At 44.0% G+C, this 27,139-nt stretch overlaps 1 protein-coding gene across 2 annotated transcripts in view; it reads right to left on the bottom strand.

The window, feature by feature from the left end:
• Positions 1–27,139, bottom strand: part of MTUS2 (microtubule associated scaffold protein 2) — a 226,106-nt gene that overhangs the window by 43,686 nt on the left and 155,281 nt on the right. For both annotated transcript variants that reach the window (XM_066619698.1, XM_066619699.1), the window contains 2 exons: positions 22,459–22,557; positions 11,778–11,989 (listed from right to left, as the gene is read on the bottom strand). In XM_066619698.1, coding sequence (XP_066475795.1) covers positions 11,778–11,989; positions 22,459–22,557 — 311 coding nt within the window. The remainder of the gene's footprint in view (positions 1–11,777; positions 11,990–22,458; positions 22,558–27,139) is intronic.

Here is a 27,139-nt window from a genome sequence, read left to right as displayed (position 1 = left end):
GATTGATTATTTTGTACTGTTTGGAGTTTGTAAAACTGCAAGCTGTTTTAGAATGCAGTCCACAGGAAAAGCTGGGAAAATTAACACACACACACCCCAAAGATTAAAACAGATGCTAGAAATTTAAGATGAGCACCAACATTGTATCATATGAGTGAAATGGCCCATAGCTGGGGCATTAATCAGCCCTTGAGTAATTCAATGAATTGTACAATGGAAAGTACTTCTGAGCAAACCTGACTGATATCCATGTGTGTACTACTATGGAAATGTGGCAATCAGGCTTGGTGGGTTGTGTCTAAACAATGGAATTTGAACAACCATGGTTGAAATTCAACACCTTACAAATTAAATAGTTACTGAATTAATAGGATTTTCCCTTTATAGATTTTTTTTTTTAAAGGCTCTTTTTATGCAATGACAAAGTCTGCTGGTGACCTCGTGGAATTAAGCTAAAGCCATATCACATGCCTAAGAATAAATGAGGCCACTGCAACAGAGATTGGTGGGTCACAGCAGTGTGGAAGTAACATTCTGTAGGGGAAAATAGATCAGCCACTTCACATGCTATTACTGTGGAGAGAGAGAGAGAAGCACAACAGTTTGGATGTTCAGATGACAAAACTGTCTAGCCAATTGCAGAAAGCATTTGTGAAAAGCCATTCCAAAAGTGTCATCTATTCGAATATTGCAGTGACCTCAATTTCCTTTCCAATAACAATGGCATCATCTGTGACACCAGCTGCGTGGGGGCTCAGCGTATCAAATTATAAACTTGGCTTAATTCCATGCCCATGGTATAATCTGTCATTCAGTGCAAGAAGCAAGTGCATGTCAGAAACTTGTAGAATGGGTGCCTAATCCTTAATACTGTGATGACAATGACCAAATAATGACATGCCAAAAAGGAGAAGAATAAAGGAGAAAAAAGCAAAAATTAACACACTGGTGGTGAGTTATTCAGGGATTCTGCTAGAATCTTCCTCTAAGAATATTGCCATGGTTGTGCTCACCATTGTATCCTTTTAGATTGACTGTGTAAACTGGAGTAGAGGGCACCGCTTTCTGATCTCATTGGGAGGTTTCACAAACTGATGCTTGGTGACTTGTTTTTCTCCATGGGCCCTCCCTTCTGGTGTTTCACAGGGCTATATTTTTGTTCTTATACTTTCTAACATCTAAGTGAACCTGCAGGAAGGGGTTGGCTGAAGTTTTCCACCAGTATGGTAATGACACCCAGCTCTGTTTCTCTTTTCCATCGAAACCAGGTGTTGTGGATTTATCCTTGAGTGACTTCTTAAAGTCAGTTATAGACTAGAGGAGGGTGAATAAACTGACAAAGAACTAGTTGCTCATGGTGGTTGGTCCCAAAGCCAAGGAGACAGTGAATTGACCTGTTAAAATGAGGTCACAGTCTCTCAGAAGCAGATTCACTATTTGAGAGTGATCCTGGCTTTGGATCTCCTTCTAGTTTGTTCAGTAGAGGTTGTCACCAGGGCATGTTCTATCCACTTTGGCTGAGAGAACAGGTGCACATCTTTCCTGGGGAAAAGCAGATCTTGCCACTGCTGTGCATGCTCTGATAACTTTTTAACTGGACTACTGTAGTAGTCTATTTTTGAAGGCATATCAGAAACTCTTGCTGGGTCTGAATGTACTCAGATTGGCAGTAGGTATTAGTTGCCATGAACTCACACTGAGTATTACGAGAGTATCACTGATTACACCATTTTGTTTCTGCATCAATTCAATATACCCTGGTGTATATTCAATAACCCTGGTGTATGCGCCCACCCCGTATGACCAGTACAACCTGGTGTATGGTATAGCATTTCTTGAATCAAATGCTAGAATATATATGTAGAGCTGGCCATTATCTACTACTCTCAGCAGCTCCATCTACTCCAAGGTCTTGAGCAGAAAATCTCTTCCCATCTTGCTAAACTGGATCTACAAGAGACTAAACTAAACTTGCATGCAGGGCATATGCTCTGCCACTGGGCTGTGGCCCATCTTGCTTTCGATTCATTCCATCCACAATGTTCCATCCACAACTTATCTATTTTCAAGCTAAGTTCTTCAGAATAGCTGCTCTATCATGCTTAACATGACTGGATCTCTAATGTCAGACTATAATCAAATTCCTGGGCAGGCAACCTCCAATTCCCATCTCCCCGTAATTAAATTAAACATGCTAATGCCATTTCAGTGGAGTAAACTGCAGAGGGAAATAGGACTGTAAGTAATGATATTTCAAATAATACTAAATGGTCCTATCTGCAGTCAAGAAGCAATTGTGCGCTTAAGTCTCTCATTTTCTGCTAGTGAGAACATTTCTTGAAGATTGTTCAGGAACTTTTGTACAACGTGAGTCCACAGTTGTGTGTAAATTCAGTGGCCAAACTTGATTAACATTAATAGGTTACAAAAAGCAGGGTGGCACACCATGCATTGGTTCATTTGTACAGGTCTGATGACAAAAGCATCTGATATTTTACAGGGGTCATCGGCCCGTCGTAAGTGTATGTGCTAGGACCAAGACTGCGCAACAACATGAGTAAGTCTGAAAAGTACTCACAGAACTGGTGTCAGGGTTTTTTTTTCTTTATTTGTTATTTGTACTTCTGACACCCTTGACAACCTTTGCTACGCTCCCTACTTTTTCTCTTTTTGCTAGTTGATCAGAGCTAGTTGATCTTTGTATCCAAAGGGTGCAATCCTTGGGCTGGCGCAAGCCCCTTGCACCAGCCCAGGAGGGTTGCAAATGTGCCATTGCACCTCCTTGTGAGTCAGTTAGACTGGTGTGCAGAGGCTGAATTCAGCTTCAATGCCAATGGAGGGACCAAGACTTGCGTTGGTTGAGCTTGGCCGATGCAAGGCTCTGGGGTGGGCAGGGAGGAGGTGGGAGGGAGGCATTCTAGGGCGGGGAGAAGGCGGGTGGGGAGCAGGAGGCAGGGCTGGGACCCAGCAGTTATGCTGGATCCCAACTCCTGTTCCCCAAATAGCGCGGAGTGGCTTCAAGCCACTCCACTTTCCTCGAACTTGTGCCACCTTGGGAGGTGGCGCAAGTCAGAGGAGACCCTTAGGGGCTGCAGTGGCTTACCTGGGGGTAAGGGGAACAGTTTTCCCTTACCTTTGGCTAAGTCAGTGTGGTGTCCTCCTGGCTTGCCTGTTCCAGAGCAAGATAGGATTGTGCCCTAAGCCTCTTTTCCTCCATTGATTTGATTACTTAGCTTTTTAATAAACTTCTGTTACTTATCACCTAACTGGTCTCAGTTCACTTTGGAGGGAGTGGGTTACCATGTCTCACAAATCACCCATGTGGTGCTACCAGATTCCTTTTAGGGCTTCCTCTTAACCTGTGAGAAAGGCCACCTCCTTCTGTCTGGACTCTCTAGCTTTGGTAGTGACACTGAAAACTTTCTTTTCCCAGTTCATTCACAGCTTACCCAGTAAGAAACTGAAGAAAGGAGCAGAGAGATGGTTGACAGATTAACCGCTAGGGTGCTGCACCCATGTTTCTTCACACAAACCTCAACCCAGAAAAACAAAGAATGCAAGCAAAGCTCCCAAATGGGATTACTAGTGGTAATCACTATGCACTTTGAGACACAAATCCTATTTCCAAAACAGTGCTTCCTTGAACTTTATAAAATCATGTTCTTGCCCTCTGGGTAATTTACCATTTTCAACATCATCCTAAAAACCATATTTGCTGTAGCTAGTGTGAATAGCTGTCAATCACTGTGACGAGAATGGCGATTAGCTATCTAGCAGTTAAAAAGTGACGGTTGAGGCTAAAGAAGGAGTTAGCAAGAGAGGGTGTGATGGAAGGCTATCGCTTCCCCTCTTTTTGTAATTGTATCAGCTTATCTCCATTTCTTTTCGGTCCCCTTGTGCTCTCTTGCATGGGCTTTTGTTTCTTGTCAAACTGTGTTTTATCTCTTTTTAAATTGCAAACTACTAAAAAGTCTTCAATAAACATTTATTCTTGTGACATTATTTACCTTGGCTTTGTTGGAAGGCTTTGGACTAATTTTTTTCCCCTGTGGAGTTTCCGCACCTAGGAGCCAATTCCCCACCTAGTAGCCAGAAGTATCAATGGATTATACACTAAAGCAGTGTTCCCATAAAGCAGTGTTGACCATAAAGCTGGTCAGTGGGCAGCTTCAGAAAATGGTCAGTCTTCGCTTGGTGGAAGGAAGGTCCATAGGAGGAAAGGGTTTGGAGGGTGGAAATAGGTTGCTCATTTTCATTCCTGCATATGGTTATTGTGGTACTATGACACCAGGCTTGCACATTTGCTGCCTATGCAGTTTTCTCCACCTAGATCCTACACTCCTTCCTTCATCCACCACTCACCTGAATTTCTAAACAGTCCCTGAACTTCATCTTTAGCACCACAGCCATGAACTTTCAATTCCACTCACCCACCTTCAGTTATCTCAATGAATTCATTCAGTTATCTGAATGAATGTTGCCTGGCCTTTGGCTGAGATTGATTTATTACCAAACGTACATGCATGGTGCAACATTGTTGGTATCTGGTGGCTCCCCACTCCGACCCCCCACATTTTGAGAAGACTAATAGTCTTTTATGATCTGCTCCACTCAGTGCCTGTTGGAAGGGAGTTGGAGTATACGACTAACCACTGTGACAAATTTGTAAGGCACTTTGCGATAAAATTGCTTATCTTTGCCACAGCCTAGACCAGGGGTGCCCAAACCCTGGCCCAGGGGCCACTTGCAGCCCTTGGGGGCTCCCAATCAGGCCCTCGGGGAACCCCCAGTCTCCAATGAGCCTCTGGCCCTCTGAATACTTGCTGGAGCCTGTGCTGGCCCAATGCAACTGCTCTCAGCATAAGGACGACTGTTTGACCTCTCACCTGAGCTGTGGGAGGAGGGCTCCCTCCACTACTTGCTGTTTCATGTCTGTGTTGCAGCAGTGGCAGTGAAGGAAAGGCTGGCCTTGCTTTGTGCAAGGCCTTTTATAGGCCTTGAGTTACTACAAGACCTTCATTAATTCATATAAGTTCCATTTCTTAAAAATTCATTTATGTAAATGTATTCAAATTTTAGATGTAAATTAATTCTTTTTTCCCTGGCCCCCAACACAGTGTCCCAACACATCTGTCACAACACAGATGTGGCCCTCCTGCCAAAATGTTTGGACACCCCTGGCCTAGACTATGGTGTAACAGTTCCAGAAGTTGTCTCTACTTGTCAGTTAAATTGTTATGGATTCTTTTCACCTTATATGGCCTGAGGATGTGGATTGGGTTCTCTGGAGTTTGAGACAGTATTCATGCCTGTTTGATCCTTGCCCAAACTGGCTAATATGATCTGAACGATCTGGTCTGGCCAAATGGGTGGAACAGATTGTGAATTATTCTTTTAAGAGAGGGAGTAGTGCCTAGTATCCTGAAAATCGCAATTGTATGACTCCTTCTAAAAACTCATCTCTGGATCCCACCAAATTAGACAACTATTGGTCAGTCTCCTATCTCCCCTTTTTGGGTAAGGTGACTGAATCTGTGGTGGCATCTCAACTCCAGGGGATCCTAGCTTTCAATCCAGCGTCAAGCCAGGCTTTGGGAGAGAGATGGCATTGGTCACCCTGCTGGATGATCTATGCCAAGGACTAGACAGGGGGAGTGCATCCTTACTGATTACTGGATATCTCACCAGCTTTCGACACCATTGACCATGATGATGTCTTTCTGGGTGGGTTGGCTGACTTGGAATTGGAGGGCACTGCCTTGTAGTGGTTCCACTCTTTCTTGGCTGATATGTTCCAGTTGGTGATGCTGGGCAGTTCCTGTTCAGCTACCTGGCCCTTACAATGTGGAATGCCACAGTGTTCTATTCTGTCCCCCATGCTTTTCAACATTGACATGAAACCACTGGGTGAGATCATCTGGAGATTTGGAGTAACCAGCTCTATCTCTCCTTGCTGTCTTATTCCAGGGAAGATGTGGATGTTCTGGAGCATTGTCTGGAGGCTGCTTGGGTCTGGATGAGGGCCAAGAAGTTGAAATCAAATCCAGACATGATGGAGGTCCTCCTGGTCAGGAAATCTTCAAATTCTGTATCATCCACCTGTTCTGAATGGGGTTGACTTCCCCCTGCAGAATGAGGAGTCTTGGAGTATTTCTGGACTCACAGCTCTCCCTGGAGAGCCATGTGGTAGCTGTGGCCAGGGGTGCATTTGTCCAGCTTCAGCTGGTGTACCACTTGTTAATCAGACCTGACCATGGTGGTCCATCCTTGAAGCTTTAGTGACTTCAAGACTGGATTACTGTAATGTGCTCTACATGCAGCTGCCCTTGAAGACAGTTTGGAAGTTGTAATTAGTGCAGAATGCAGCAGCCCAGGTGGTGCAGAATGCAGCAGCCAAACTACGGAGCCAGGTAGTTTGGACCACTGCTCTAGAGGCTACATTGGCTGCCCATTTGATTCCAGGTCCAATTCCAGGTGCTGATATTTATCTTTATAGCCCTTCACGTTTTGGGACCAGGTTATCTGAAGTCTATCTATATATCCAGGTTATCTGTAGCCCCCATATATTACAGTCCTTCCTCTTTGGTCATCTGAGGGGACTCTACTGCAAGTGTCTCCTCTGACCCAGGTTAGGGGAATGGGTCTCCACAGTGGCGCCATAACTATGCAACTTAGAGCACAATCCTAACCCACTTTCCAACACTGACATAAGGGCTGCAAACTCCAAGGTAAGGGAACAAACATTCCCTTACTTTGAGGAGGCCTCTGGGAGTGCCATCCAACTGCAGGATACAGTGCACATCCTATGGCACATCTATGCCAGTGCTAGAAAGTTGGTTAGGATTTGGGCCTTAGCTGTGTTAAGAACACCCCCCCCCCGTGTGAGTGAGTGACACTATAAGTGGACTGACCTATTTGAGGAATAGTGCATCATTCGTTTCCCCAGGGGGTCATTTCTAGTCCAATTAGCTCTTGTTTTCTCACTAATGAACCTCTACATTTCATCAGTCAATGAGAAAAATATCTCTAATTTTTATTATTATCACTGTGTGTGGGGGGGGGAGGGGAATATGATGCTGCTTCCTGTTTTATGTTACCTATGAAAGAACATCTCAACAATTTCCCCCTAATAATCCTTGCCACAAAAGAACCAATAAACCATTGCCTTTTTTATGGGAGAGGCAGAAAAGCCACTCCTTTACTCAGGGGGGAATACCTTAGGGAACTTAGCACATGGAGCGGCATGTCTCCAAAATAATGCCAGGCTGTGTATGACATCATAATGGCCAAATGCTGGTGTCTGCTGCTCTGTTCCCAAATTCAGGATGACTCAGTGAGTTAATTGCTTAGTGAGAAGCATCTCTCCCTGCTGGTTGCCAACAGGGGGATGCTCCATTCAGTCTAATTGGACGAGCTCACAGTTCCCAGCCATTGCGAACTGAATAGGTAAAAATGTAATCAGTGCTAATTGAAGACTAATACTTTCCAGTATGAAATTGACCACCAGGTGTTCAGAGGTGGTTAAGAAAGAGAAGCTGCAATAGAGGAGTAGTGTGAATCAGCTTTCTTTCTTTTTCCTCCCTGATCTGTTTTTCATTCTGTGTTGGTAGAGAGTACAAGATTTCAGACCTCACCTATTTCTGAGCCCTGAGTTTACACATTCACATACACATGGGTCTGTGATTTAGTAATTTCTTTGCACTGAAGTCATACCACTTATTTACTCCTTGTTGTGCTAGCTGCAGCAATTCTTTGTACACAAAAGGGAAAAACCTCAGACTCCCAGGCCAAATTGGTACACACCTGCATTTAAACATCTTTAAAGAGATGTTTAAAAGAGAGAAATTCACAGCCCAATCGTATGCATGTTTGTTCAGAAGTAAGCCCAACTGAATGAAAGAAGACTTGTTCCCTATTAAGTGTGCATAGAATTACGTTTCACTTTGCCCATGAAGTCCCTAAATCCTATTTCAATATGTTTAGATTACATGCTTAAATGCATGCCTGTGTCAGCATCTTAGGACAGACAAAAGAAAATATTTCTTTACTCAGCATTTAGTTGATCTGTGGAACTCCTTGCCACAGGATGTGGTGATGGCATTGGGTCTATATGCCTTTAAAAGGGAATTGGACAAATTCCTGGAGGAAAAATCCATCATGGTTTACAAGCCATGATGTTTATGTGCAACCTCCTGATTTTAGAAATGGGTTATGTCAGAATGCCAGGTACAATGGAGGACACCAGGATGCAGGTTTCTGTCTTGTGTGCTCCCTTGGGGCATTTGGTGGGCCACTGTGAGATGGACCTATGACCTGATCCAGTGGGGCTGTTCTTATCTAGCCAGGGCTGTCAGCAATCATATATGAATCTCAGCCTGGAGGATGTGGACAAAGAGGTACAACACAAGGACAAGAGCTCATATTGCTTCTTTGATGAGGCAAGGGCAGAAGGCCAGGGTACTATTATACTTGGTCTTCCAAACCAGAGGCTTTGGCTTGCCTGCCAATTGCAGGGGCCAGTACTGCAAACCCTTTTGCAATTGAAGTGCAAAACTCCAGGGTGTTAGCATCTAAGTATGAGGTTATTTACCAAGCTTATGGCACAATCATAAGAAGTACATGTGCTGTCACAGCATGCGCTGCACCGGTGCTAGCCATTGCAAAAGTGCCATAAAGCACTTAGAGGCAGTATAGCAATTGCCGGTGTGAAGGCCTGCTCCAGCCCATGCCAACATGCAGGCACTGGCAGAAGGAGTGGCACACACGGGAAAAGGTAAGATCTGTGCTGAGCAGCGCAGAGGTGGAATGGGGTGGAAAAAGGTGGCAACAGGAGCGAAGGTGAGCGGATTGGGCCTAGGAGGGAGCAGAATTGACAGCAGCTATGCTCACCATATCCTATCCCCCTTCCTGGGCCTGATCTGCCAACACGAACCCACTTAGACTTGTGCCAGCTATTTAGCTCAAGCAGACCCATTGTGGCTGCTGGAGTTTGCCCCAGGGCAAGGAAATGAGTGTTCCTTGCCTTGAGAAGCCAGCCAGTCTTCCAACTTTCTCCACAGGATGCAACGCCAGCCATGCCAGCCCCACAGCATCAACACAAGGGTATGTGTGGATCAGATTGGACTGTAAGTCTTGGGGCGAAACACGACATTGCTTTAAACGCATATTAATTTCTGTGCTTTCCCTATGAAATTTGATATGCTTTAAAAAAAATTAGAAGCATAATTTTTAACCAATTGGGGTGCAGGGGGAACACCAGCCCTTTCTTCCTAGGCCCCTTCCCACAGAAAATACCACCCTACACACACACACACACACACACACACACACACACACACACACCTCTAATATTTGCTGTAAATTGATTTACAGCAGAAAAATATTGTATGGGGAAAAGATTAGCTTCTCCCTGGACTATGATTCTAATTTAGAGCAACTTTACCATGGTTCCTTTGATAAAAAAAGGCATTAAAAATCTCAAGCCTTAAACTAAGGAACCTCTAGTTTGGCCCTCACAAATGGTTCAAAAAGTTGTCTAGCACTGGAACGTAGACAAAAAATCAATATCTCAAAAATTAAGTGTCACCCTCAGCATTATTGGGTATATATACATCATGTTTGTACATTTACATGCTGCCTGTTTAGAACATTCCATATATTAAAAAGTGCAAAAATGATTGTAATACTAATAAAACTAGCCATCAGCTAGTTTTACTGTACATTTTGGAATGAAGAAAAACTTGAAAAGATAATTTCTATTCTATTTCCATTTAAATAGACAGATGAGAAACTCACTTTATCCCTATATAGATCCAACACAGAAAAATTCTGTTTATATACCATGTCATCCAATCTTGCTGCCCACTAGATGGCACTGTTGCCACTTTAAACACACGGTTTTGTAGCATTAGGTTTAATTTTGTTGTTTGAAATTGTGCCAGAAATTTCTTCCACTGATTATCAAGCTAATCTAACTTGCCTTGGTGGGCAGTAACCAATATGAGAGATTTTCTGGTGTCTTGCTACATGAAATGGCCAATGTATCTTAGCTTAGAACCTAGTGGGGGACGGTCAGTCATACTGCCAAGTATACCATCGCATCCATCTTCAGCACCAAGGCCAGTGCACAAAGTGGTTTTCTTTCACCAAGTTTGATGCAACTGTACATATCAATAGGCCCTACATATGCATATCCAAGGTTAGAGTTTGACCTTTACTAATTAGTCTGCTAATTAATACTGAATTAACAGACAGCTGTCCATGAGCGTAGTAATCATTCACTTAATAAGTGACTGCCTGAGCCAGAAAGACAATTTTTCATTTCCCTTTCTTCTCTTTTTACAATTAAGAGAACAATGTAAATATCCTTTTTTTAAATAATTCATCTGGCTAACTAGGAATGTTTGTATATCAATCACTTATTTTAATTCATGATCTAGTTGTACAATTTTTTAAATTGTTTTCTTCTTCTAAAGTATTTCATTCAGAATATTGTCTCTGTACTTCAACAGGCACAACCACTGCTATAGATCAAATGCAAACATAACACTAGCACTCTCCTTAACAATACAGGAAGTGACAAATTAAGGCTGTATGTGTGGTCCTAATTCTGTTTCTTTGTGTACCAGTGCTGCTAGGGAGGATTTATTTACATAACTGATTTTATTATCTTATATATATTGTCAATATTTCACTGACTAGTGATTCAGAGAGAGAGAGAGAGAGAGAGAGAGAGAGAGAGAGAGAGAGAGAGAGAGAGAGAGAGAGAGAGAGAGAGATGCAAGGACTACACCATAGCCAGAACAATCATTAATCAATCTGGTATTATATGGAATATAGTTAAATAGTTAAATCCTAATTTCACAGCTTTTAAGGATCTTGGAGCACTCAGGCCTGGCATAGCTAGCTAATAGGGGAATCCCTGGCTCTGTCTATCATCTCAGTGCTTTGTAGTTATTTGTACCCTTGTGGAACTGAGTAGATGCTGTTCTTACCCATGTTCATTATACCCTTTTCCCATTCTAGCTAAAATTCCTTGACAGTTGTTCAGCACTTTGATTGCCTATAGTAGCAGGATCTCCATCATTTGCTTTGAGAACATGAATAAAGGTGCTACAAGAAAGGTACCAGAAAGCTTTCTCCACTCTTGCTGTGGCAGCAATCCTGCCCTGGGTTCATCTAATGGGAAGCCCATAATTACAAATAGCTACAGAAGCCTCATGTTTGAAGATCTTGCCTCTCAAAGATAGGGTTAATGTCTCTTGACAGACAGACAGACTTCTGTAAACAGATAATCTTGGAGCCACAACATGTACCATGCCTGCGGCAAATTATGAAAACCATATTCAGTGAAACTTTCTTGTCCAGCCAGCAGAGTACAGACTACTATGCTGTTGCAGATTCATATGCTTTATGAAAACAATTATAAAGCTCAGTTATTTCTGCATAAATCCCACAGAGGTTTACGCACGTCTGGCATGCAACCAACGTGTTCTAATGTATACTGGATATACACTGCCGCACAATGCCCGCACACTGTGACATGCTGAGCCTATTAAAGCTGAAGCATTCTGTCTTCACGTTTCATCCAAGCCCTATGACAACACAGTGGTGGCACAGTCTGAGTTTCATATCCAGATGAATATGACCCTCCTCTTTCCCCTGCAATCACCCCAAAGGCTGTGGCTTCTCAGAGGCTACTGAACAGCTCGAGAAAATAATGCTGCACAGCTTAAGGTAAGGAATGTTCAGCACAAGGAAAGCAAAAGAAGTCTTACCTTCATAAAGAAATGCTGTGTTATTATAACAAAGACATCAAAGCCACAGCTGGTTCTTTTAAGTTCCTCCTGGAAACGGCTGAGCCGCCTGGCCTGTTCATCGCACTTTTCCTTCATTTGCTGGATAAACTGTCGCCCAGCCTCTCGCGTCTGTAGATCAGGCTTGGTGGAAAATCCATTCCTTGGAACAGATGACCTTTGTTTAGGGTGGCCTGCAAGAAGAAAGAGAGAACACCTAAGGCTGTAATCAGTTACTTTGTATGTATGGACACAGCTTTTCACAATTGTAAGGCTCTTGGGACTTGCTTCTTTTTTCGGGGGGGAGAGATTTGCTCACACTCACATCAAAACAAAACTTTATCCTCCTGGAAAGAACTGTGCATGAAATGGCAGTATGCCTTCTGCTTAATTTTAAAACATATGTCCCTCTTTCAAAAGGAATTCAAAGCAGCCAGCTAACATCAGAATAACAGAACAATCACATTATTATTAATAGCAATAGCAAAAATAACAAGAAATACATAGCAAAAACAAAATAAAATCACCCACAAATTAAGTAACGGACGAAAACCATGCCTCCCAAACAACTCTGAGTAAATCCCTCAAAACCCACTAGGTCCCTCAAAACCCACCAGGGACCAGGCTGTGATGGAGGGGTAGGTGAAACACTTTCTTTTTCTTACCTACTCCACCACTGCCTGGTCTCCAATGGCCTACTTGGATCGGCCACACCTCTTTGGCTGGTATAAATCCAAATGGGTCCTAGGGGACATGTCAAACCCAGGTCAGGAGCATAGGATATTGGCAGTGCTGCTGCCACTGAAATCCATCCCCAGCCAGCCCTCGACACACCTCTGGTCCAGCCCGAATGCCATCTAGGACCTGTATCAGAATTGTTCTTTTGCTGACTTACTTGCTCGGGACAACACTGGAATGCACACAGGGCGGCCAGCGATTTCTGCTAGCAGCCCCAACTTATGTGCCATCTTAGCAGCTGCCATGACAGCAGCCCAGGTCTTGCACCAATGGTGCAAGCTCCACAGGTGCAAGGCCCTGATTGGATTGGGCCATCAGACTACAGTTTTATACTTGTTGCTTTGTATTATTGTACATTTGTAGCTTCATCAAGTCAACTGACTGATATTCTTTGAGATACTGCACTTTTAATGGCCTTGTTTGGAATACAGTAAAACGTCCATCACTGGTACACAATGTCTAATTCTTAAACAAACTACAAACACCAATACATGACTTTTACCCATGTGGCTATATAAGCACCACTTTATTGGTAATCACTCCCGAATCGGCCTTTTCAGCCACACTAGACGCTGTTCCAGAACCACCTTTCAGAGCGCGATACCATAGTCTTTCGAGACTGAAGGTTGCCAACTTATTGGTAATAGGTAAGGAAACACTGGTCATAGTTTAAGAGTATGCTTTTCTTGCCAGACAACATGACATTGTTAGGCACTGGCAGGAGGACATTAAGAGCAGTTGTATTAGGAAGGAACTGGGATATGACATACCTTCCAGAGTGTGAGGCCTTAAAGGAAAAACGTAAGCAAGCCTCAGGTTTGACTGAAGATCTCCTGGCACCTGATGCAGCAGGCCAAATGCCCCCCCCCATGATGTTCCAGCTTCTGCTCCTTTCATTTTCCTGGACTGATAAATGAAAAAGGGAGCAATGGAAACAGAAGTGTGGAGGAGAGAAGAGTGGTGGGGTAGAGCATCTCTGATGGTCTAGTCTAGTGGTTTTCAACCTTTTTTGTCTCAAGGCACACTGACAAGGGACTAAAATTGTCAAGGCACACCATCAGTTTTTTGAAAATGGACAAGGCGCACCATGCTGTTGGTGGGGGGCCCGCATCCCTCAAAGGCCCTATTAATAAATGAACCTACCCCAAATGCCCGCGGCACACCTGCAGACCATTCGCGGCACACCAGTGTGCCACGGCACAGTGGTTGAAAATGGCTGGTCTAGTCCATCACTCTCCTTTCCTCTCCAGTTCCTCTGTCCATCTCTTCCTTTTCCAATCCAGAGAGTAGAAGCAGGAGCAGGAGAGGCATGGTTGGACAGAGATGGGTGGCCCCACCATCAATCCGCTGCCTGAGACCATCACCTGAACTGGATTCAGGAATTGGCCAACATTAGCAGACCCTGCCTCTCACTGGGCAAAGTTTGCAGAGGCCTTGTCTGAGGTGATTAATATCTAGGTCTTATGTGGATCTGAATAGGGCAAGCAAAGTGCCTGAAGGGAAGCTGGTGAGAGCTGCGGTGGATGTCATGTCTGCTCCATAGCTAAGCCAGTGGAGATAAGGAAAGAAGAAGTCTTGGACGAACAGACCAGATGTACCAGAGTGGCTGAGGGACATATTCCAGAGATGAAGCCCAATTTTCCCCTCCCTACCTCCTTGGAAATAATAACCCCAAACCTGGTTTTATTTATAGTATTCATCCCTTTTACCCTGGCAGGGCTTTTGTGTGCGTGCTAAATAACCCATTTCCTACGCCTGGGAATATAAGAACAAAAGGACCTAGACTGTCTCACAATGCAAGGGATAATATAGAAGTGGCAGCTGGAAGAATGACTTGAGAAACTCAGCTGTAGGATTCCTAAGAGATCATGATTAAAGAACTTCACAATGTGCTTTTCTCCAGCTATTATTCTAGAGGAGAGATGCCTATCTCTGCATCCATATTTTAAATCAATTGCGCTTTAGACAAACTCATCGACTCCGCAAATCTTTCAGTAATGAGAGACAGTTAAGTCACCCCACAAGAATTCACCTCCTTTGAACATGAAAGATGTCACTGGGACAAGGAAATGCTTGCGATTCACAGTAAAATACTCACTTCTTAGTTTTTAAAGGAGTACTTATTACCCATGCAGTCATGGCAGCTCCTGCTGCTGTCACTATGAAAACTGCCAGGAGAGACAGTTGCAATGACAACAGCCCAGAGCAAAAGTAATACCACCAGCAAGTGGATGGGTTATCTTCATTGGCTTGCCTATCTTGTAATGGAATCAGATGCAGCTTATCACTGGTTTCAGGGAATTTAGGGAATAGGCTGTGCATTCCCTGCCCATAGATAAAGCTTTACACTGTGGAAGATTTCTGCCATCTCCCTCTTCCATCTGCCATCTCCCTGGATCATGGCACTGAAGGCTCAGGTCACCCACCCATGTTTTTCCTAGGACAATTTCAGGGTCTCTGACAGCCCAATTCTAACTAAATTCCCATGTGGGCTCCATTGCATCTCGCAGAGGAATTTCAGCAGCTAGAGGTCTCCTTGAGGTAAGGGGACATTTGTTCCCTTGCCCATGGGTAAGTCTTAGCAGCTTCAATGGGTCAACTTGGATCTGTGCCAGCAAGATCGCTGGTGCAAGTCCAAGCTGACCAGTATCAGTAGACCAGGCCTAGGAAGGAGGATAGGATACAGCATGTGCTGGTGCTGCTAATCCTGCCCCCTCCCAGGCCCAATCTGCCCAACACCACCCCTGTTGCTGTTCTCCTCCTTCCCACACTCCCCATCCTTTCACTGGACTTACCTGCTCTGCTGGGCATCCTTCTCACCACCAGCATGCACTGGAAGACTCTGGAAGGCTGTCACAAAGCGTATTACACCAGTTTTGTGACAGCACGCACCAGCATAACACACGTTCCGCTGGCACTAGGATTTGACAGAACTGGGCCATGAATCAACTGATTCAGTGAACCTACCTGGACAGGTGGTGCTTTCTGGAATCAAAAAATCATGATTCTGATTTTTTTTCTGATTTTGATTCTGCAAAATCACAGCAAGTGAACAAACAGACTGGGTGCTGTTTGAATTGGGGAAGCAGCAAGGTGAGGCAGCAGCAACTGTCAGCATGGTCTTGTCTGGTCAGACATTATTTAACCCTATGAAGCTGCCTAATACTGAATCAGACCACTGGTCTGTCATTTAGTCTACTATTGTTTACTCATTTTACTTATTGTTTACTCAGTCAGTTTATTGGCTGCAGTTCTCTGGGGTCTTGGGATGAAGTCCTCCCTGCTCCTGATATCCAAGTTTGGTTCACTGAGGATGTCAAGGATCATCTCAAGATTGTGAGCCCTCCAAGCATTCAATGGACGTGGGACAGTAACCTGTGCAGATTGTGGATCCCTTTCAGCAATCTGACCAGCAGTTGCCGCAAGAGAACTTGCACAGACATTTATGCCAAAAATGAGAAACGTAGCTCAGCCTGAAAGCATTAAATAACCCTCCAGCAGAGTGATGCAGAAGCCTCAACTGATGCTGCAAATGAGTGAGTCACACAGTTGTTTCACACAACTGTCAAGAAGGAGAGACTGAATTTTATCACAAAGCTTCAAATCTCAAGGAATTCACTGACCTCATTTCTAACAACACAGCAAGATAAACCTCTTCAGTTTTCATTTTTATTTTTTCAAAAGGCAGCCAGCTATGCAGCCACCATTATTGTGAAACAGCACACAGTGCGGCAGCCAACTTGAGCCAGAGTTCCCAGCTTCCAGAGATATTTTCCCCCTCTAAGAACAATTGGTAGCTCAGGCAGATGTTTTACATCACTGACCTCTGTGTGCAAGCAGAATCTCATGGGTTCCAATAACTTTTTGTGAACCTCTAACCAATTGCAGGTGCCAAATAGCACTTACGATAAATTTAGCTGGAAAAATGGGTGAGAAAAAGCTCAAAGGATTTGGAAGGGTGCCCAGTGGCATTTTCAAAACACTAATATTTACTTGTAACTAAGGGTCAAATTAGGCAATTTTGTGATTGTGTGTTTACTTTTTAAAATGTGGCAGCCATTTGGAGCCCCAGGGCCCAAACCTATCCAACTTTCTAGAGCTGATGTAGTTGCAGTGCAGCCCCAAGGAAAGTGAACACATGTTTCCTTACCTTGAGGAGGTCTCCGTGACTGCCCTCCCACCACAGGTTGCAGTGTTGGCATGGCTGCATCAGTACTGGAAAACGGGGTAGGATTAAACCCCCAATCCCCCAATCTAAGACTGGGGTCGTGGCAGGGAGGGAAAAATAGGAGTTTAACCTTTTGCCCCTGCCATGATCTTGATCCATTCCGGATCATTTCCTTACATAGGTGCTATTCACCCCTGGAGGAAGGCTCCCATTGGTGCTAATGGAAAGCTTTCATTCTAGGCTAAATAACTGTTGCAGGTAAGGATGCAGATTGGGAACATGGAAGGGAGAAAGGGTTAAAGCCCCCTCCCCTTACAGGCCTGATTCAGACCAGGGTCTTACATGGCTACTATTTACTATTAAAAAAAAAAAAGAAGATACAGGTTGCAATTGTGTTATTAGTATATTGTCTTGTTTGGTACCCAGGCTGTATAGTAGTGGATTCTACAGAAAACTTAGGCCTCAATCCTAACCAACTTTCCAGCACTGACATAAGGGGAATGCAACTCCGAGGTAAGGGAACAAACATTGTCCTACCTTGAGGAGGCCTCCATGACTGCCCCACAACTGCAGGATGCAGCACATGCCCCACTGGCACAGCTATGCTAGTGCTGGAAAGTTGGTTAGGACTGCACCCTTTCAGAGATAAGCAGGTGATTATGAAGAAGCATGAAGAAGCACCACACTGTTTGCTTAGGGCTGATTAAACATTACAACCCCACACAGTGGATATAGTGTTTAAAAGGGGTGGAGATATTTCCCATAAGTATCAAATGTGTACAACATCGAAAGGCCAGCATCAAAGATCACAAAGGATGTCAAGACACTGTATGTGTTTGGCTTAATTCATGTGGCAAGAGACTTTCAAATGGGATGCCCACTGATACTTGAGTGAATTAGTACAGCTGTCACTGAAATTCCGCTTAAGCAAAATAGTACATTGAGAAGGTTCCATCAAAGATAACACATCTGAGAATCTCAAGGGAAGCCAGAAGTCTTGTTGCTTGCTCTAAGAGTTTAGCAGAAAGGTCAGGGTAAGTTGTATAGCCAAACAGCTGGTTAGCTCTACAGTTCTTGCAATGCTTCAGATGTCTTTTGCTGTAGATGAAGCAGAAGCCTCTTAGGATTGAGCTGCCCATCTTTGCTACAATTCAGATTAAAAGTGACCACGGTAGACCTTGAGATAAAGGAAATAACTGTACACTTTCTCTCTAGAATGCCTAGAAGCCAATTAACATCAAAGCTATACAATAGTGAGGTCAGTGAAACTGCATAAGAGCTACTTCCTTGACTTCCTGTAACTAAATTGGTTGGAATTTAATTAAGGAAAATTCCTTGAAATTTCATCTGACGCTTTCACCAATTCCCCTTAGCTTTATAGTATTTGAAATGCAAGTCTCTAACTTGTCCTTCTCAATGCTCCAAAATGTCCTTGTAATTTAAACTGTGATTTTCATCCTCAGGGATAAACATGAACTCTTCTATTCATCTGAGGCTAAGATAACAACTCGGTGTGTATATTCCATTTCTGTTCTGCTGCTTTCACATAGGATACGAACATGTACTCAGTGCTGCTGGGACTGATTCTGATTTCCTTTTGCCTGTTCCTCAAACAACTATGAAATCCTAGGGTATTACAGGGGTGCAGAATAAGGCACGTAAATTGTCATAGACACAACTGCTTTAAAACAACCACAGTGCAATCTTAAGCATGTCCACTTAGAAGTCAGTCCTTTTATTTCAACAGAATTTACTCATAGGTAAGGGTGTATAGCTGCGATTTTCAAATTCTCCGGGTGTTTGAAACCCACAGTAAGTCTTTGCGGGGATGGGGGGGGAGGCAGCAGGGGCAGGGGGAAGGCAGTGATGCGATTGTGTCACTCAGGGGCTGCAGGGACTGGGATGCACTCACTGGGATGCGCGGGACTGGGACTGCAGGGACTGGGATGCGCGAGCACCTGCAGGGTGGCCCAGGTCAGGGAAAGGGAGAGTGGAGCGAACTGCTCTGCCTACGCAAAAGCGGAAGCGGAGCGCGATCGCCCCACTCTCCCTGACCTGGGGAGCCCTGCAGGTGCTCACACAGGGCTCCCCACACACAGGGATGGCTGCTGCAGGGACTGGAGGGTGCACCCCAATCCCTGCAGCCCCGTCAGAAGGGAAAGCACAGCGATTGTGCTCCACTTCCGCTTTTGCGGAGCGGAGCGTGATAATTCCGCTTTCACTTTTCCTGATGTGGGGAGCCCTGCTGAAGGTTGCGCAGGGCTCCCCACACCCCCGGGAGGCTGCAGGAGGCTTGGGCAAGTGCACCCAAGCCCCTGCAGCCCCCCTGAGCGGCACAATCTGCCTTCCCCCTGTCTCCTGGCTGCCCCTGCCCCTTAAGGGGGCAGAGGCCAGGACCTACAGGCTGGAGCGTCACAACGCCCCAGTTTGAATACCACTGGTGTATAGGATTGAAGCCTTAGAAATCTATAACTTTGATTATTTTGGTTCTTAAACATAATTTGATGAAAAGCAGGCAGGACTCCAAATACTAGAGAGCCACTATGCTGTACCACACTGGAAAGAGCATCTAACCTCTGTGTTATACTGAATATTAAGAATCCAGTGACACTGTGGTCTCCATCAATCTGAATATGCATGCAGTAGTCAGGGCTGCATATAAATAGCCTCACAGTTAGATTTTCATATGACCAAACAGCAGTTTGATGAAATTCAGAATGAGTTCGTTGTTCTTCATCCCAAACAGTTGATCAGGACGATTGCAAATATCTGACTAGGGCTGGTGGGTCAGGCTGAGGAGTACATGTGAACACGGTGGACAGCCACTTAAGCTGGAACTAGGAAACTTCAGATCTGTTCTCTCCTGACCCCATCTGGTGAACAATCTTAAGAGGTAGGTCAAAAGGTTCCATGTGAGTGCCGGTGCTAGCCCAGCACTGGCTGGTGCTGGGTTAGTGCCGGGCAAGCGCTGGGTGAGCACTGGGCAAGTGCTGGACCTCCATTGCTCTGCGGTTGCATGGACCACCGAGCAGCAGGGTGGGGCGAGGCGGGGAGGAGGCATTCCGGGGAGGGGGGAGGTGGAGGGATGGCAGGAAGAAGGTGTGCCGGGGGAGGGAGCAGAGTGGGAGGGAGGTTGGACCAGTAGAGTTTGCTGCACCGGATCCAGAGCCTCCTTGTCAGGTTGGCTGCCCGACACGGAGGTGCTTGATTCTATGCCGACCCATTGCAGGGTTACTTGTTTTACCCGGGGGATGGGGACAAAAGTCCCCTTCTCCCGAGGAGTGGCTGGTAGTTGCCTGGAGCATGTAGGATGCCTGGAGCACGTGTAGGATGTGGTGGCAGCCATTTTCAGCGTTGCTGCAGCCCAGCACACTGGGCAGTTCAGGACTGGGCTGATCTTTATTTTAAGTTAATTGTAAACTTTGAATTTACTTATTTAATTTGATTTGATTTTGTCATATGGGATTGTTAAAAATTTTCCTGCTTGATGATGTAATTTCTGGCAATCTGATGAACATCACTTCCAGGTTAATGACATCACTTCTGGTGGGTCCTGACTGATGGTCATTCTAAAAAGTGGGTCCTAAAACGTTTGAGAACCACTATGTTTTATAGTATAAATATAAAACATAGAATTATAGAATGCTAAAGTTGGAAAGGACCTCAGGGGTCATTTACTCCAACCCCCTGCTCAGAGCAGGCAACTGCTACAGCATCCTCAACAGGGTGCCATCCAGCCTCTGCCTGAAAACCTCCAAAAAGGGGCAACCTACTACTGCACAAAGCAGACACCCACAGGATTGCACCTTTAATCCATTTATTGTATGCATTTTAACTGATTAAATCTGCATATATTTGCATGTGGAAAAAAGAGGTCTGAGGAAACCTATTCTTCAATCAAACCTTTGCAATCCCTCACAAATGCTTTACTCAATCCATCTGATTAATTAATGAAACACTGCAGCCTCAGGAGTTACATATGCACATGCCACAGTGCTCTTCTTTTTTTTCAGTACGCACTACTTCAGCCCACATCACCCTGCCAAATGCTTTTTTAAATGCAGAGGGAGTTTAAAAGCCTCACTGCAATGTGGTGGTGTGTCTGCTGAAGTGGAACTGAAATTAAAAAAAAAACTGGGTGAAGGCATACTCCAGAGGCATATATACCAGCAGCTCAGGATTATAAATGCTCCACCCTCCACAAAAAAAATTAACTGTAGAAATAACTTCAGCTTCACATGAAATATAATCCTCCAGTACTGTTATTACACTGTGAGGGGACTTGGCCATCATTAGCGGTGTTGATCATGTATATTATCTTTTAAAAAAACAAATTAGAATCGTCTATGTTTCTAAAATAGTCTACCTTGTTTTAAACATTTAATTATATTGACTTTTTGGTTTTGGAGAAGGCATGATTTTATTCCATTCAAAGCAATAACCTAATGTAATTCACTTTGTCTGAGGCTATAATGAAGTTCACCTGCTGTGTGCTGTGCCAGTTGGAGGCTTATTATTTATAGTTTATAGATTTTGTGTTCATATACCATAAGATATAGACCCCTCCCCTGCCTGCTCACTCTTCTACCACCATCACCACCAACCCCTATTCCATAAGAGAAACCTTTCAATTAAAACGTATGCGGTTTCATGAGTTGAGAAGCCAGCCCCAGAGTAATTAGTAAACGTTATAGAAGGATCATGGCTATAGGAAAGGACATAACTGGATAATATAGTGTTAATCAAGTGCTGTTGCAGAAACCTTCATTTTAATTCTGCTTTCTACTAACTGTGTAATAGCAATGCCTCTGCAGGGCTAAAAAGGTCCAGTGTGGTAGTGACCTCAAGGTAAACTGCCCACCATTTTAAGTTTCCATGTGAAACAGAGAAGCCAAGCAGGTAGTGAACCAAAGCAGACACATCAACAACCTCTGCTCTTTTTCAAAAGAAAATCTAGGAAAATAACACAGGGTGAAAGAATAGGGGCAAGGAATCTTCATCAGTCACATTACTCCAGGTTTTTTAGTACCAGGAAGCTGAAAGGTTAATCTTGCTTTTGCAGAAGACCAAGTACCCCAACAGAGATTGGTCAGTGAGCTATCTGAAGAGCTAAGTGAGCTAGCCTCAAATATAACTCACTTATTTCTATTTGTGTCTTTCCTAATCAGTGTGGTCACCCTACTCTGCAAACCATTTATTGATTAATCTCTGTGGGGATACTTGGTCTTCCACACTGACAAGCTTAGGGCGCAATCCTAACCAACTTTCCAGCACTGGCATAGCTGTGCCCATGTGGCGTGCACTGCATCCTGCAGTGGGGAGGCAGTCAAGGAAGCATCCTCAAGGTAAAGGTATGTTTGTTACCTTACCTTGGGCCTGCATTGCAGCTAGGTCAGTGCTGGAAAATTGGTTAGGATTGTGCCCTTAACTACTTAGCTGCTAGGTGGTCATCACAGATCCAAGATTTAGGATATATAAATACAATTTGGAAATTATGCCATTGGTAAGTGCCACAATGGTTGGTACAAACCCCAAGACAAGGTGTGCAAAGACATGTGTACAACAGAGCACCCAGAGGTAAATTAATGTAGATGGCCACATCTTAATGTATTACCATGAACTTCTTCATTAACTCAGTTTAATGAAGCTCCAATGTAATTATTGTCAGTATGAAGTCTTAGATTTTATGAGCGCCACCAAAATCTTCAAACTTGGTATGTTTATACCTTAAGGCAAGTGCAGTCAGTTCATAAATACCTGGTGAGTGGAGCTTGGTGGAAGATACCACCAGCCTCTTAGGGGATGAAATGGTGGGTCTGTTAGCCTCTTGATCTTTTTGTACTTCTTTCTTCAAGCCTGCTTAAAAATTTTAAAAGACAGTTGATGTTTATTTTGCAATCGTACATGATCAAATACATATGAAACATAAGTCTATGAAAGGGTTCTCAATTCTGTATATGGCTGTGGTCACATTAGCTCTTTCCATATGCCGCATGCATATTCAGTGAGAAGTCTGAACAGAGCTGTATGTGGTCCATTTAGCTATACTTAAGGATAGCAACTCTGGGCTCTGAAAGGAGATTTTTCTCAGTCCTACCTGGAGATACAAAGGATTGAACCTGGGCCCTTTTGCATGCACAAAATGTGCTATGTCACAAGGCAATGGTCCCAGTTCTTGCACCAATGCAAACTACTTAGCGGTTCCTTCATTTTTAGATGTGTAACATGCCCTGTCCACAGAGGCACAAGGTAACAAACTCATTGAAAACCCCCAGTGTACATGTATTGTAAAACAAGACTCCTAGGTGTACCCCATATTATGTACGATCAACAAGAAATGCTTGTCTAAATAAAAATGTGTCACAGCATCTCCAGAAGATACTCAGATTCTGCTTTCATGAACCTTGGTGACCTAAACTACAATGAGACCCAGGGGAGGTGGGCATGTTTCCCAAAGTCTGTTCAGCTTTTTCTTTTCCGCTAGAAAGCACATTACATGACCTCAGTTGTCTTTACTTCCAAATAAATAGATTTAGAAATGGGTTGCAAGTCATTTGGGATTTCAAGATCAAAATAAAAAAAGGATACTTTTTTTGTTTTGCTATTTACCTTGGGCTTAAAATATATTATAACAGGTATGAAGGAGGTAAAAGCCAAGCACAAGCTTGGCAATTGTTTCAGCTTAAGGATAAATTATTCTAAAATAATTAACTTTCACATCCTTCTTGTTTCACGTGCTAAGATGTCTCACAAGAGAAATGAGAACAGACCAGTCATATTGTGTAGTGTGCCCTGCAGCATACCTAGACTTGAAAATAAGTTAATGTCAGAATAAGTCAAAAACTTTGTCTTTGTAAAAAGTAGCAACTGGAACTTTAGACAACAACAACAACAAACCCTTGAGTCCTAGTGCTTTGCCCTTCAGTGCAACTTGAAAGAAGCAGGAAGGAGAAAAGCAAGTACAATCTTGCCATCCTTTCTTACACAAATTAGAATCCTTCACTATTGGAGTCTCAAAACTTGGAATCTCAAAACTTTTGGATGTCACACAATACCGTATAAGCCTGTGATTCCCAAACTTCTGCTTGGAAATTGGGAACCCTGTAAATATTTGAAGGGATGGGGGGTGTGGTGACAGCACCGCAGCGATCATGCCACCGCCACGACCAAGGGGCTTCGCGACCCATTTCTGGTTTGTGATCGCAAACTGGAAGTGGGTTGCAATAGGAGATACAAGCTGTTTGGAGCAGAGGGGAGGCTCGCAGAGGCCCCCTGCACCCTCCAGATGGCCAGCACTACCCCCCAGGTACATTAAGAAGCCCCTTGGTAATGGCAGCAGTGTGATCACTGCCATCATTGCTGTTCCACTCTCCTTAAGGAAGAATGACCTGTTTCTGGTTTCCTTGGTGGGTCGTAATGCATTGGTTTGGGAACCACTGGCTATTAATACCTTCAATAGAGGTACAAAGGCTGCAATTCTGAACACTTCTAGGCTGCTTAATTGTTGTTGTCCAACAAGATGTTTCTTGTGGCACCTTAAAACTGAACACAATCCTATACATGTCTACTCAGAAGTTCCATTATGTTCAATAGGGCTTACTCTCAGGAAAGTCTGTACAGAATTGCAGCCTAAGGTTACAGTCCTGTACAATCCTATACACCAGAGCTTTCCAATCTTCGGTGTCCCGCAATGATGTCATCACCATTAGAGACTGCCCGGGATGCTGGAAAGGCTGGTAAGAGTCTCAGGGCAGTGGTGTCACTAGGGTTCATGCTACCCAGTGCGGGATGCCAGCGTGTCACCCCCCATGCAGTGGGTGGGGCAACACCCCAGGTGGTGGGCGTGGTGATATACCATCACTCTGCCCCCACTCGTTTTTTGGCTGTTCCTTTTGATAGAACAAAGATAGAACACATTCCGCATGAAATTATGCATTGATTGATATATAACATGATGGTATTATTCTTCCAAATTATGATTTTAGTGATTTTGGTCACTAGTAGTGTCATACCCTCCCCCCCCAGCTGTCAACTTATAACACCTTATTGCAGCAGTTCTCAAACGTTTAACACTGGGACCCACTTTTTAGAATGACAATCTAAGACCTACCAGAAGTGATGTCATGGTGGAAGTGACATCATCACGCAAATTAAAATAAATAAGTATAAATAATTAAAGTAAAACAAACAATTAAATAAGCAGAAGCCAGCCCTGGTCCACCAAGTGAATTTCCTCTGTAGCCTGCCTGCAATAACACCTCCCCCCCCTCCAAAATCAGTAAGGTTTTCAGCCCTACCCAGCGCCCAGTTGAATTTAAGAACTGTTTAAAACAGGTCACTGTCAGGATCCACCTGGATTTGCAAGTCTCAAAAAAGTTCACCTTATCAGCTGAAGCCTCTGTTTTGATCCTTTTTAGTGGGGACGGGGGGGGGGATGGGGGCTGCCTTCTTGACCATTTGTTGAGCTCCAGTTCCATGAGATCAGGACCATTCTGATGGCTTCACATTCCCCCTTGCGCGGCCTGACCAACAGGCAAGGCACGTTTGCTTACTCGCAAGTAAATGCAACCATGAGGCTTAGTTTCATTTTCCATAGGGCTCAATACATTCATCTGCTTGGAGGAAGGGACTTCCTTCTCAGGTGCTTTTGGGGGCTTTATTCATTGGATCAAGACCATTCTGGTGTTGTTGGATTCCTCTCAGCCTGCTCTTTCTGACTGATTAAGGCAGGGTTGCCTACTTGCGAGTAAATACACGATACAGCTCAGTTTCACTTTCTGTAGGGTTCCATGCATTTTTTGTTCTCTGGTTTTTTGGCCATAACTTTTGATAGAAAGGAGATATTTCACTCTGGTTTTTCGCATGGCATTCCACTGGAAATTCTGCATCCAACGGTATATAACATGATGGTATTACTCCTAACCACCGCGATTTTAGCGTGTCACCCCCCAGCGCATCACCTGGTGTGGCCCGCACCTCCCACGCAATGCCACTGACTCAGGGTGGGCAGGAGGGCTTTCTCAGTGCATGAAAACCATGCGCAGGAGCTCCATTGGTCAAGCTGAAGCTCTTACTGGCCCCTCCAGTGTCCCATGTAGTCTCACTTCCAGCAGGCCAGTGGCCTGCAGCGCCCCACTGTGTGTCATTATGCACAGTTGGGGAACCATTGCTCTATACCATTTCCTGGGAGTAAGTTCAATGAAAGTCAATGGGGCTTACTTCTGAGTAGAATGTATAATGTTGCAAGTTATTGTAGTATCAGCTTTTGTGGATTACTGAACCATGCTACTACAGTATTTACTGCTACCATTATTATACTGCTATTTATTGTAGTATAAGTGATTGTGGACTAGAAGGCTAATGTGACTGAGCAAATAAGACTCCCCCAGTTCCACTCTCACCTCTGCAATCAGCATATTAGTTGGCCTTAGGCAAGCTATTCTCTCTCAACCTCAGATGCATTATAAGGTGGCAGCCCAATCCTATCCACACTTTCCTGGGAGTAAACCCCATTGACTCTAATGGGACTTACTTCTGAGTAGGCATAGGATTGGGCTGTGAATCATTAATCTTATAAGAATGTGTTGTAAAGACAAATGCAATTTCTATGAAGCATTTTGAAGATGCTGTACAAATGCTAGGTTTTATTATTATTGGACTACAATCCTCTTCATCAGATTGTAGATGATGGCTTTTGCAGAAGACTGACTGTTGCTTTCCCACACAAAAGGGCTCATAATTTAACTGCATATTGTTCCACACAGAATCCTAGCAGGCCAAGCTAATCAACAATTTATTGTTATTGTCGGTTTGGGGATAGAACTGTTTTCAGAAATAATTTTTTTAACATCACTAACGCAATTTCTGAGCTAAGCACCAAAGAGAAAATATCATTTAGCCTCCCACAGGCAAATGCAGCCATGTTTAGCTTTTTGTCCCGTTTCCCCCCCCCCCCCCCCACACACACACCAATAATCATGACTGGTCATGCCCTTCATGAGAAATGAGTCATCCCCACAAAAGTTATTTGAGACAAAATGAAAAAGGTTACAAGTAAGGTGGATGCCCTAAGAAAAGCAGAATCCAGTTTTCACTAGAGCAGTGTTTCTCAAACTGTGGGTCGGGACCCACTAGGTGGGTCGCGAGTCAACTTTAGGTGGGTCCCCATTCATTTCAATATTTTATTTTTAATATATTAGATTGGTATGTGACTACATTTGGGGAAATGTTACAGACCGGTACTTTTAACAAGCTACTATGTATATTCTTTTAACAATGATAGTAAATGGGACTTATTCCTTGGTAAGCGTGGGTAAGATTGCAGCCTAGGATTGTTAAAATTTTTCCTGATGATGTCACTTGCGGTCATGACATCACTTCTGGTGGGTCCTGACAGATTTTTATTCTTAAAAAATGGGTCCCAGTGCTAAATGTGTGA

This window comes from Tiliqua scincoides, chromosome 3 (assembly GCF_035046505.1).
Source record: "Tiliqua scincoides isolate rTilSci1 chromosome 3, rTilSci1.hap2, whole genome shotgun sequence".
Taxonomy (NCBI): domain Eukaryota; kingdom Metazoa; phylum Chordata; class Lepidosauria; order Squamata; family Scincidae; genus Tiliqua; species Tiliqua scincoides.
Note: the sequence above shows the minus strand (reverse complement) of the source record. Positions and strands in the feature narration are given on the sequence as shown.